The 13921-nt window shown below is 34.1% G+C and overlaps 1 protein-coding gene across 3 annotated transcripts in view; it reads right to left on the bottom strand.

Moving 5' to 3' along the window:
- LOC147382913 (uncharacterized) overlaps nucleotides 1-13921 on the bottom strand; it is a 23149-nt gene extending 9228 nt beyond the window's left edge. Inside the window, exons 1-8 of one of the 3 annotated variants that reach the window (XM_086427896.1) lie at nucleotides 13611-13921; nucleotides 12791-12999; nucleotides 8172-8389; nucleotides 2249-2354; nucleotides 2005-2106; nucleotides 1780-1839; nucleotides 1586-1664; nucleotides 413-560 (exon numbers count right to left, since the gene is read on the bottom strand). In XM_086427896.1, the coding sequence (XP_086284022.1) occupies nucleotides 413-560; nucleotides 1586-1664; nucleotides 1780-1839; nucleotides 2005-2106; nucleotides 2249-2354; nucleotides 8172-8389; nucleotides 12791-12964 (887 nt within the window). In that variant the 5' untranslated portion in view covers nucleotides 12965-12999; nucleotides 13611-13921. The remainder of the gene's footprint in view (nucleotides 1-412; nucleotides 561-1585; nucleotides 1665-1779; nucleotides 1840-2004; nucleotides 2107-2248; nucleotides 2355-8171; nucleotides 8390-12790; nucleotides 13000-13610) is intronic. The other 2 variants (XM_086427897.1, XM_086427895.1) reach the window with 2 other exon arrangements.

Raw genomic sequence — 13921 nt, 5'->3', positions numbered from 1 at the left:
GTTATGGTAATGAATAATTTTTCTACATCATATTTAACCAATGGGTTCATCAAAGGCAAGTATAGCCTTGCGTAACTGTCATAGATAACATCTTCGACTGCTCTACAGCATTTTAAGCTACTGGACAGTATTCTTTTTTATTTTAATTTATCAGTAAGCCTGTTTTTGATGAGTTCAGTAGCTCAGTGTTGGCGGGATTTGAACCCAGGTCTCTGATATCATCACCAAAAGACTTTACCAACTAAGCTAACTAGAACCTGTAAAAATGACAGTATTCTATCTATCTATATATTGATATATATCAAAAAAATACACTAGGCCTGAGTTCTAGTTGGCTGGACATTTCTTATCAATTGCATTAATATTTAAGTGTTCGAAACATACTTAATTCAAAGAAAAGAAAAGAAGTTACCTGTAGACATATTGGAAAGCACCAAGTACTCTTGTTTCCTCAAATGTGGCTTGTTTTCCTAATATACTCAAAGCATCAGGTGCATGAACGGCCATTATACACCCATCAAAAATTTCTTTTGTACTATCTACACACAATACTGTGCAACCTGCAAAATATCTTTTCAGTTTAAAATCCAAATGTATCAATCTTCATATAGTTATTTAGATATTTTAATACGAAATACCATGATATAATACAACTATTATTTTTAAGGATTAAATAACCACCCTTCCATAAAATATGTTTATTATAGTCTACCAAGTCTTCAAAACAAAACAAAAAACTGATGAATTACTTTCAATTAGCTGGTATATTATCTATGACAACTGATATAAAGTCTTCCCAAAATAATTGATGATCAAAATATAATCTAGCAGGACTGCACACTAGATTCAAAGCTGAGAGGAAATCTAAAATCCACCTAAGAGTGTAAAGGCTGATTAAAATTTATTGCATAAAGTTGATTTTATTAAAACAATTTAAAATCCTTTATGTGAAACTATTCTTGAAATTATTAATATAAACAAAACATGGAACATTGTTTTCACAATTTTTTATCAGGGACTAGAAATGTCATAACTGAAGTAAAGCCACCAGCATTAATTAGGAAAGCATTAGGATTAGTGTAGCGGTCTTTTAGTCTAGCGTGAAAGCCAGCTTTCGCATCATTTATGAAGGAACATAATCAAAATTTAAATTGATGGAACTTGAGGCATGATTGACAGGTGCTCTCTTTTTTTATTAACAAGAAGCTAAATGTGCAAATGCACATTTATCAAAAGGGCTTATTTGTTATTTAAAATATAGATTAAAGGGTTGAAGATTACACGGTAAAAAGGATATTTTTGTAATTTTGAAAACTAAGCAACTTGTGGTTTCAATCTTCTTGGTTTTTAACCAAAATGAAAAGTGGGGGCATTTATGACCACTCAAATTTTGGTGTCGAAGCACTTCAACTTCGCCTTCTCTCATTATAACAGTAAAGATAAAGTCATATGCATGTATCCAAACTGTGAATCCATGCATGTAATTTCTTAACGATAGCTACATTCATGCCAAGACTTTCAAGATTCATTTGAAGAAAGCCAGGTTGGCATTCTAAAAGATTATTATCCAAGAAAAACTGCTTACCCCAATCATCTGTTGAAACAGACTGTACCGCACAACCCGTTCTTATTTGGCAACCTCTGCTCTCCAGCTCTTCTCTGACCTTAACAATTATTACAACCAATTTTGTGGATGATAATTATAGAACCGCAAAGCTTAAAATTATAGCTAAGCACACAGCCACTCCACCCGTGATGTAAAATGGAAAAAAAAAGTACCTTATTGACGTAAGAATGTGAACGCCATCTAACAGTAAGCCACTGAGGACGGCCCAAGAGCTGTTCAATACATGATAATTAAATTTAAGCAAAAAACAATATTATTTTGAAATGCTTGGAAGACATGATATATAGTGTCTACATGAAAACTGCAAAGATATGAAGATACTCTATGCTACTTTGCAGTGAAGAAAACATTTGAAGGTAGATATAAGGAAAATATACCTGAAGTAGATGGTGGTTGCGGCAGAATGAAAGTACAGAAAAAGCTGAAAAGCTCATTACTCCTTCTGAAGGGCACGACCAGATCGAACCACAGATTGGAACCTATGGAGGTTTCGTTGTAAAGCCACCAATATGTTCAAGCAGAAGACTAAAGTATAAAACTACTTGTAACAACAGTGTGCATAGTTTATTAATTAATGAATGCTTAACAATCAAATAAGATACAAAGCATCAGTAATCTCACAATATAAGCCTTCTGAAATAATTCAGAATAACCATGTCTCGTGATGAAATTCCCCAAGGTTTCATTGCGATTAATGTCAGTGTTGCTCTCAAGATCTTCAAGGTATCTGCTCAGAACAGAAAAGTCTCATTTTTAATAGAAGAGGCTTTACTGACAAAATTTACCAAAGAAATGAAAGTTATTTCAAGGGTTTCAAAATTGATAAACAGTATGTAGATACACGGGCTTCGAAACCTTTGGAAAGGTTTGAGCTCATCTGCACGGATTTAGGAGTCGCCACCATTCAATTAAAGTGTGAATAGACACTATAAAAATATTTTTTGAAATCTGTTTTTTGGCATGTAGTGACTCACATATCAAAAAGACTAAGGGAAATGGTCTACCTAGAAATCTAAGGTAAGAAGGTTCGATTGAGGGACAAGGAAGGTGTTAGGCACTTTGTCCCTCCCATCCTAAGATAGTTACTAATATATGACCATAGGTGTGATTAGAAAACTCTTTTTGGGTTTTGAAAATAAAAGAAATTATAGAGAAAATTAGAGGGTAAAAGAACTATAGTCTAATTTTAAAAAACGAACAAATTAAGACCACTTGCGAGGATATGTGAGTCGCTATTTGCGAGGAAGTAAAAGGCAACTAATCTAGGAATTTAAAACTTGCAAGAAAGTAAATAAACATCTAATCTACTCTAATACTCTCATAGAACTTATTGAGGGCTTACAGGAAAAGATTACCTCTAAGAGGTTTTACTCTTTACCTCCTAGCCTGACTAAAACAAATGAAGATCTATATTGTTACTAGCAAAGAAAATATGAAATAAACTTGCTTAATGTAAAGTGGGGAATAGGTAAACGGGAGAGGTTTAGAGGGGGATTACATAGGAAAAATCTAAAAATTATAACAACACCCCACCTTGGTCTCTTATTCTTCTTCTTCTTGGTTAGAGCTTCTTTGGTGTTTGAGAAGGGATTTGGACAGAGTTTTGATAAGCTAGAGGATTTTGAGGAGAAACTTCGATAGAATTTTAGATCACTTGAGCTCCTTCTCCCCTATTTGCCTTGGATGGAGGTCTTATTTATAGGATTTTGGGAGACTCTTGGGGATAAACTTGTCCTAAATCATAGGGTTCCCAATATTTTCAATAAAACCTCTAGAGAAAGCCCAAATTACCTCTCCTCTCCTTAGACTTGATGGTCTTTCACTCACCTATAAGCCTTACCAATCATGATGATAGGATTGTAAAAGGTCATAGTTTCTAGAGAATTCTTTGAGGAGGGTATAAGGATCCTAGGTCATTGGCTTTGGGTCAAATCCTAGAGAACTAGGCTAGGTGGCATGTAAATATGGACAGAGATTTTGGACATTAAGGTCATCTAGCCCAACTAACTCTCTGACAACTTAGGGTTAAAAATGTCTTCGCTCATAAGTTTTAGAGAAATCTATAGGTTGGGCAAAGTTGTCAAAACCTCTAGAACTTAGTCTAATTACATTGACCCTTCTAAGATTGAGGATCGACTTGGGGAGCATAAGAGTAAACTACCTAACTTTGGTTATAACAATATGAGGTTAGGGTAGTAATTACTCTCATGTGGGAACCAATTGAACCAAGGGTCTTTGATTGAAGAATAGAGAAATTACAAGAAGACCATGATGGTGGAATTATTGAAGAGTTAGAGAAAGGGTAAAAGAGTAAAAGGAAGCGGTTTTCTTGGGGGAAAAGTCATTAAGGAGTGAGTTAAAGGATAATTATCCCTAACCAAATTCGAGCTCAAATGGGCTTGTAACTACCTAACAGAATTGGCCTTGGGTGAACCAAGGCCAGAACAAAAATAAGTCCGGTCGTGGGTTACCCTTGGACCAAGCAAAAATTACTCCTGGCCATAGGTTACTCTTAGCTAGGCCAAAACTAAGCTTGGCCAACGTTGAGGTACGGCTAGACTTAAAATTAAGTTTGGCCAAGGGTTAGGTATCCAAAATCTGAAAAATGACCTTCAAGCCTTGTGGTTGTTCGAAAATGGGATTTTTGAACCCTCTTGAAAATTACCTTGGGTCAAGCCCCTTCTCAGAAGGTTTTTGGCTTTCTCAGGCTCGACCTAGGAAAAAATGGGTGTCTTCACGGTAGAGATGTTCGATGCATATACTCAAAAGATGGATAAGAAAGAGTTGCAAATCCAACTAGATAGCATTATGGGTAACTTCTAGCATAACTTGAGATATTCTTGTGCATAGCTGGATGATAATGTCTTCTTTTATAGATATAACCTTATTGTTCCTTTCCTTCCAAATCCCCCAACATAAAAGGAAATTAATAACCACAAGATTCTTTCTCTACTCGAGAAGGCACCTGAATCTGCCAACTTTGGAACATATCTATCATGAAAGCAGTAAAGCTTTAAATAAAGATAGAAAATGCGAGCAAACCTCCCAAAAGGTAGCCCATGGAAAAGGCCCACTTGATTAACTGATCAATGGTAAGAATACTATCCAAAGTGGTCAGCCCAAATGAAGAATACCACCTTCAATGGAACCTTCAAGCTCCAAATCAAGGTGGTTGGAAACTCGACAAAAGAAACTGCAACAAAGAATTTGAAGAAAGATTTTACCAAAATAGTCTTGTCCCTTCTACCTATCCACACTCTTCTATCCTCTTCCATAAGAGCAATCTGTATGTAGGAGATTTGATTGATGAGATTAGCAATGTCTTGGATTTACCAATCATTGAAATCCCACCTGAATTTGAAGAGCCTAATCCCTCCCAAGAAGCCTTTGATAAGCAAATTCTTTTTTGATGATAAAAAAAACAATGACGGAAATTGTAGATGTAGGGGTGAGTTCCCACACCAGAGATTCTCCTAAAATCTAACCATAATCCCTCTACCAATCTCAAAGGTAGGCTATGAAATTCCAAGAATTTTTTTGATAACGTAGGGTATCCCAACATCGTTTTGGGATGTAGACTAATCCCTATGGTTGTACGCCCCAACCCCATGGAAATTTCTCGACATGCAACAGAGTAAATCAAAAGGCCATCCAATTTCGAACACGCAACTAAAGTGAATTCTGAAAAAATTTAATATACCTTTCCACACACTAAATCCATAAGGAGATTTAACCTCAAGGCTTTACCACCCAAAAGCATTTTCACCCCATTTTGATTTTATTCACAAATTTCCAATTTTCCGTTCCAACCTCTATAACTTAACTAGTTGAGAAAAATCCATTGATATAAACCTCCTAATGCCTAAGCCTCCATTCTTTTTTGGCCACACAAATCAATTTCCACTTTATTAGATGAAATTTTCAGTTCTCTTATCATTCCACATAAACTTGCTGACAAACGTAGCTAGAAGTGCTTTTGCACGGTTGAGTAATGCAAATAGAGCTAGGAGGTATATTAGAGCACTTTCAAGCGTACTTTCGATCAATGTCATCTCATCTTCCCTCCTTTGGAAGCTTATTTGGACTTCCAAGAACCCTATATTTTTTTATTAATTCTTTCGATGAACAAGTCCCAAATATCCTGATTTTTATTGGACACGTATCATCTTGTGATTGATTTAACAGCTTAGCTCTTCATTTGTAAATATAAAAAATCTCTATTTCAAGTATAAGGATGGGAAACAAACCGGTTAGCAGCCCATACACCCTACAAGAACCAAAAGATTGGAAATTGACCCAACCCAAAGATTTTACTCTTATGTATGTTGATTGGCAGCCCTGAGACTCCCTCAAAACAGCATAGCAGACCCCTAAAGAATAGTATATTTATTATCCAGAAACAACAATGCATCATTGAGAAATTAAATATGTGACATCCGCAGATCAACTTTGCCTCGAAACCTGACAAGGAACCGATGGAAACAGCCTTAGACATTGGGCAACCTGGATTTTTGCAACAATGACGAATAGGAATAGAGATAGTGGATCACCTTTCCCTAACCCCTAGAAATCTTTAAAGATCTAGCATATTTCCCATTGATTAGAATGAAAAATGATACAAAAGAGACACATTTCGTCACCCAATTCGACCATCTCTCTCTAAAACCAATCTACTCATCAAGTAATTCAAAAACACCCAACTTAGCTGATCTTATGCCTTTTCCAAATCTGATTTACACTTTAAATTGAGCAACTCATCATGCTAGGGGATAGTGGATTTCAATTGAGCAATTAACCCTACTAATATGGGGTGTGACCTATAACATTATTATAATCCTTACGAATAATATTTAGTTATCTTAACATTCAATCTCTTTGATAATGACCCTGTCGTCAAAGTCGAACCACTCAAATTCCAAATACATTGGAGGTAAATGCATCCATTTTAGCATGTGTTTTGCAAGCTACTTGCCCCTTGTAATTAAGAATGATGCTGTCACAAAAACCGTAGTCAAATATCTGACTTGATAACATATACCTCAAATTCAATAGGGAATATTAATTCAGTTCCCACACGCCTTTCAAGAGTTGCTAACATCATCAACAATCTCCATAAGATACTCTCAATTGAGCTATCTCAATTGTTGTCAATGACAACAATATTAACTTGGTTTTTTTTCATCTTCCGTTACCTTGACAATGTCTACTTTGACATCTGAGGTCAAAGCTCGCGAAATTGATCATCACTTGCAATAGGAATATCTTCAAAAGTACATGGCAATAAATCTAGAATATGGTCAAACTGGAGGCTTATTGCTTGTAGCAATAAAATGATCAATGTCAATGTTGGAAGCAACAACAGTGATGAGAGCTGATACGTGGTGAAAAAGAATAAATGATATATGTTCATTTAGTGTAGAGTAGAAATAGAACACATTACGGTGGTTGCAATTTTTTTTTAAATAAAAAGAAAAGACAATGGATCCACTGATCATTGCTCTAATAACCAATGTTATGAACCTAATTCATAACTTGATGATCAAATATCAAAAAAGATTAAAATAGGAAGAAGAAAAAAGAATGTTCTGATTTTCAGTAGATTGGACCTCATGTGTTCAAGGTGGGAGCAAGCCTCCGAGCACTTTCACACAAATTGTATTAATTCTTCATTGATTTTCAATTATAAATACAATGCATAGTCATAGATAAATTCCTAGACTATCTAATCTAAATTCAAATCCACATCAATCACATCCTCAATCAAAATGTCTAATCTAATTCTCGACCAACTCACTTTACAAATTATGTATCATGACGAATACTATTATTATTTTGATAAGCTGGAATTCCTGTAGACAGGGGACCAGGCCCATATCTGGGCTTTGCCCAATCCATAGACCATGGTCTTGTCCAAGGACTAGTCCCTGGGGCACATGCAACACCTGGACATCACACGCACCAGATAAGTAAAGGTGCACCCTCACAGGTGGCCCCTGAGGAATTAATGCTCATACTAGGTATCGAACTGACGATTTACAGGCATTAACTACTTATCGGTCTGAAATTTCCATTGAGCCAATCTCTTCGGGGTTGACCAATATTATTATTATACTCTTTATTAAGTAATAAATAGGTGCCTAACCGTTTTAAGCCATAGGTTGAAGACAATGGATCTCAGACTACGTCAAATAGATAATAAAAAATGGTTTACTCTAGGGGTTGAAGAGTTTGAAGATGATATATTTTTTTTTTTTTTTTGGGGGGGGGGGGGGGGGGACGGGGGAGGAAAGATCAATGGTTTGTGCAAGAGCTTGAAAATAAGGGCATTTAAGTCATTTTGTTAGTCTAAGACCAAAGTCAAAGTGCTGGCATCAATGTTGAAAACACGGTGTATCTCAAATATTCACCAGGACCGGACAAGTATTTCTAAAGCACAGAATGGCCGTTATTTCAGTTCTATCTCTACTATTTTCAAATATTTTGTTGATAATTTGCACAAAGACAATAAATTCATGAAAATGAGAGGCGAAAAGAGGTGACTTACCTGATAACATCATCCTTAAACTTGAATATCTCTCGGATCATTTGATAGAAGTAAGGATTCAAAAGGTTCTTCTTTTGTGCAAACAAGCTCGACAACCCATTTCGGCTTCCCCATTCGCAGCCCTGGCCTTCGTCTAAGCTCACAGAGAATGACATATCGGACGTCTCTATATCAACTCCAAGACTCTCAAAGAATTCCATCATATTGGGATACGTTACCTGTCCAATTATCAAAACCCACCATTTTCAGAATCACCATTTTGTTGTCTTAACTCACGCACACATGCTCATGGTTCAAATCTCAGTTTGACATCTCGTCTCTTTGATGAACGAGACCGAGTTATCTCTTCTCATTCAAAATAGACCATTTAACTTGTTTTACAATTATTTATTAAAATATCTTCACATATGAATAGTTGTAAAAAAAAAAAAAATTTAATTAAAAGAATAAGGTAGATTATAAGATCAATAGTCCCAAGATATTTTTATTATTATTTAAATAATAGATATTTAAATTATAAAAATTAATTGTTTTAGTAAAAATATTAAAAAACCTCGTTAATTAGATAAATTTTATTAACTTGGCCACGATTTTCAAAATATTGTCCAAATCATCTTGTGGGATGGTGTAAAACTCCAGATGCAGCATAAATCCATCTTGTTCATAAATGATACTGAGATGACTCAGGCGACTCATCTCAATCTTGGATGAGATTTGAAACCAACTCATACTTCCCCATTCTGATGCATTCGGACAAGGAGATTGATTATGCTAGACTGCATGATCATAACCATGTTTTAGTCTTTAACACCAGCAACCATGGTTTTCAATCTTGGTTTGACGTCTCGTCTCATCCATGGACGAGATCAAGTTGTCTCGAACAAGTCAACTCGTCTCGAATGAGATAATCCATTAAACTCGATTAACATGGATTAATTTACATATATTTAAATTAAAATAATTATAATTTTGCCTTTGAGAAAATAATGTTATATATTGTTTTCTCCTTTATCTTTTGAATGTGTGGTATAGTGTGTGACGTGCTTCTTTTTTATTTGTGTAACTGTAATAATAAAATCTCAAGAAAATTTTGACTACATTACGACATAGAAACCTTTGACGTACTAATCTCTTGCTATGAAATTTGTGGTGTTAGTAGCAAGAGATTAGTACTAATCTTCTAATGATAAAGTAGTTCAAATATTTATAGGGTTACATTTTAGTGAGAATCCTAGCAACTCGACCGTATATGTTTGATGGAAAATCTCAACTATAGTTTTAGGTAAGGGTTTTCCTATCAACACACGATAAAAAGATATTGATTTTCTTTTTTTAACTTCTCATCCTATCCTACTAGTTCTCCCCATAGAAAGAATATTTATGATCTTTTTCAATCTGTCTCATCCTATGTTGTTCTTATTGCCTTGTCATTGACGACAATATGCACAGCTAGCCGTCATTTTCTTTTGATATCATAATCATACCTATAAATACAAGAATAATGCTGAAGTGACTTCAGACTAGACTCTCATATCACACTTTTTAACGTGACAGTGTAAGAAAATCATAAATGCTTTTCATCGAGATATGAGTGAAAAAGTATCTATGATTCCTATCCACTTTCACTTCAAGAAGTGCGATATAAGGTTCCAACTTTCAGTCACTCCAACATGACTCTAAATACAATCAATCGAAGAAGAGAAATAAGTGGAGGAAGATGGCAATGATGAATAATAAGAAGATCACGATAATGAGTTGAAACTTTTTGCTTTTTGGAGATAATGATAATGGTGAAGAATAACAAGAAGTGTGGCCACCATTGTTGGGAACTTTGACCAACAAATAAGAGTGCAACACTCTTTTCTTTTTTCTTTTAATTTTTTTTTCTTTTTTTGTTTTAGGAATTTTATGTGTGTGTGCGTGCGTGCTGATTTTCTAATCAGAAAGTCTCACTGGTCAATAATCGGTTGACTGACGTGGCACAGACATGGAATCGTAGTTTTTTCTTCCTTGGGATACACAACTGCACATCTTTTTATTAATAGAGGATAATCATTTCTATCTGCAACTAAATGATATATTTTTTTAAAATTTTAAATCAATTTAAATGATTTGACTCTTCCAAAACAAGATAAATCGGATGAGTCAACTGTGTAATTGTACCATAATTCGCTGTGGTGGCATGGGTTGAGGACTCAGGAGATATCGGGCTATCGGCCCACTTAATAAAATGATTCCTTATGTCCACCAGACCAGACCACTCTTGCCTACGGAACAAAGGGAAATAAAAAGACGAACAGGTCCCACTCCCTCGACATTATCAGCAAAAGGCATATCAGAAAAAATCTAGCAACCAAACACCACAAAATCCACCACCAGACCCAAACCTGCGTAAGTTCTAAACCGACCTGTTTCACTATACTAATTGCTAAGTACCAAATATTTCAGCTTATTTAATTAAATATTAAATAAGAATACTAGGAAATTAGTTTGACAGGTTAACAACTAATTAAGATATAGTACTTAACTCATGAAGTGATCACTGTGATTCAAACCTACCAACTAATCTTGAGAAATTATATTGTGCTCAACATAAGCACTATGGATGATAAACCATATAGGTTCTAATTTTTTTATTTAGAGACGTTTCTTTTGTGGGACCATTAAAAACTAGTTTCTTGTCAGACATCCAAGTTTTAGAAAATAAAACCTGCAATGTAGTTGGTGAGTCATTTATGAGTGGGTAAGGAACAACATCCTCCCACCGAAAGTAAATAACATCTTTGGTTAAAATAAAATATAAAAAAAAGTAACAAAAGTTATTTCAGTTTGTGTAAATCTTATTCCCAAGTCAAATACACTAAACAATTCTCTTTCTTAATATTATTTTATTTTACAAATAGATATTAGTTAAAGAATCGTGATAATCTGACTTACCCACATGACATACTCAATCGATACCCCTGACGTGACGTGACAAGTTCAAAAACTATAGACCTGCTCTCTTCGGGATACAGATCTATAGTTCCTCATAAAAAGATGCAGTTTTGTATCGTGAGAAAAACATATCTACAATTTCCAAGTTTGTCAAGTCAGGGGTGTCGATTGAGTATGCCATGTAGGTAAGTCAAATTATCACGATTCTATGCTAAAACCTACTTAAATCTTACTAAAGTTTGTGAACTCACATCTTGGCATTCAAAAACATGATCTGGTGCTACAGGCTTGAAGAAAATAAAATTCTAATAACTTAAAAAAAAATTTAGTATATTTTTTATCATTGAATTTTAAGTTTTGGAAGTTTGATAGTTGTCCATTTTCAACACCTTGGATCAACTTCAATTCTTTTCTTTTTTTTTTTAAATATGAGTTCTGCCATGAAATTTAGAAGGATGTTCAGTTGGATTGCCAATGTGGTAATCTATGTGCACCAAGTGACCCTTCGCAAGTTATATATATATATATATATATATATATATATATATATATATACTAGCCTTGGAGGCTCTGTACGTGTGGTGACTGAAACATCACTCTCTATTTTAATTTGCTTTTAAAGAGTCTTAAAAAAAAAATACACCTTGGAAATAAGCATCTAACAATACTCTTGGTAGGAACTTTTTAAGGGTATTTTAGGTAGGAATTTTTTTTGGAAGGTATATTTAATACATCTTAATGAATGCCATTAGGATACATGTTAACAACACCCCTAAAATATAAATTCATTATGAACATTTTAGGGTTTGTTTGATTGCCCATGAAAAATGGGTGAGAAAATGAAATCTCTTTGACAATATAATCTTTAAATTTTTAATTACATATTTATCCAAAATTCAATTTCTTGTCCAAAGTGATTTTCAACTTTACTCTTGGCAAAAAAGAAAAAGTTTTACTAGCAAAAAAAGTATCCATTGAGTCTACTCAATAACTTGTATTTCAACTTGAACGAGTCAAAAAATATATATATTAAGATAACTTTTGATAATTTAAAGAAGCAAATTATTTAATTTTTATTCTCCATAAAAGTATTATATACAATTGAAATTTAATTGAATCAACTTTCTAATCTGAGTAGATACATTTCCGAGTTGACAAGAAGATTTGTAAAATTGACTCAACGTTCAAATCTGCCTAGATAATGGGTCAAATTGAACTTAGGGAAAACCGAAAATAATTACCGTTTTGAGAATTAAAATATTTTGGTTAAGGGGATTTTTTTTTTAATTCCATAAAACATAAATTCTTTCCCTGTTTTTTTTTTTTTTTTAATCTCAGCGTGTATCCCGAGGAACACAAATCTACTGTTTTTGAACTTGTCACGTCTGCATAATCGATTGAGTATACCACGTGGGGTATGCTAAAACCAACACCCTATTTTTTCGAGCGTACATTTTCCAATCCCTATTTTCTCAAGGAATTTATATTTTTCCAAAAGTAATTTCCGTACAATCACTAAGTGTGCAATAAATGGCTGTGATTGAAAGATATTTTGTTCAGCAATATTAGTGATAACCATTGGACGGTGGAGATATCATCACATACAAATGCAGCAACACCAATGGATTCATATTATATTAAAATGAAATAGCAATAATGGGAGAGAAAGAAATAAGACTTACTCGATTGAAGACCATGAAACCAAGATCTAAATCAACACCATCAACGGTCACAGTCTTGGCATGGCCGCCCAAGTAATCTTCCTTCTCATATAACACCACATCAACCCCAGTTTTCGCAAGAACGTAAGCCGACACCAATCCACTAATCCCTGCTCCAATCACTGCTATTCGCATCTTCGAAGCTATCTAATATTCTACTAACAACTTCACTATATCAAAACTCAAATTTATCATTTTTTTTTTATTATTATTATAATTTTACAGTTTTGAGAGATAAATGGAGACTAACATAAGAAAAACTTCATCCACAAAAAGTTCAAAATGTGTTCTTCGATTATTGACATAAATTCACAGAAAATAGGAAAGATTTCTTCGATAGAATTCTCTACTGTGACCAATTTTCTAAAAAAGAAAAATGCTAAAGATCTCTAATTTCAAGTTAAAGCAGATCTCAAAACCGAAATCCTTCGATGTAATTTACTAAGAACTTCACTGAATCTAAGCTCAAATTTCAAAAAAAAAAAAAAATTAGTTGTGAGAGAAAACAGAGAATGTAAGAAAAACTTCATCAATAGAAGGTTCAAAATGTGTTTTTGGTTTTTGACTTAAATTCACGGAAAATATGAAAGATTTCGTCGATTAAACTTCCACTGTGGTCTATTATCGAATTTTTTTTGGAGAAATCCTTACAATTACTTCGATTTAACTCTTGAAGACTTAAATGTCACCAGAAAAGGAATAAAAACTAAATTTGTAGAAAAGGGAAAATAAAAAGAACTCTAATTGAGATTCGATTGAGCAGAAACACACTTCAAATTACCTGAAATTTCAAATTAAATTAAGCAGATCTTTACACCGAATCCTTCAAACAACTCGCATTGGCTGAAATCTCTTATCTCTCGGTGAATTCTCAGGATAAGTGTTCCAAACTACCGATTGGACGAAGAAATAATGGAGATCTGTACAACACGAGAGAGAGAGAAAATGTGAGAAGAAACCGAATACGTACGGTTGCGCGCTCTCCAATTTGGACCAAAGGAACTGTACGAAATATGAGTGAAATATCTCGAAAAGTGTAAACGAGAAAGGAAAGAGATATTTTATTGGAACATCAAATTTCTATTTAAACAC

Source organism: Akebia trifoliata, chromosome 16, assembly GCF_017979445.1.
Source record: "Akebia trifoliata isolate Shusen 1 chromosome 16, ASM1797944v1, whole genome shotgun sequence".
In the NCBI taxonomy this organism is placed as follows: Eukaryota; Viridiplantae; Streptophyta; class Magnoliopsida; order Ranunculales; family Lardizabalaceae; genus Akebia; species Akebia trifoliata.
The sequence above is the reverse complement of the archived record's forward strand: the minus strand, read 5'-3'. Positions and strand labels throughout refer to the sequence as shown.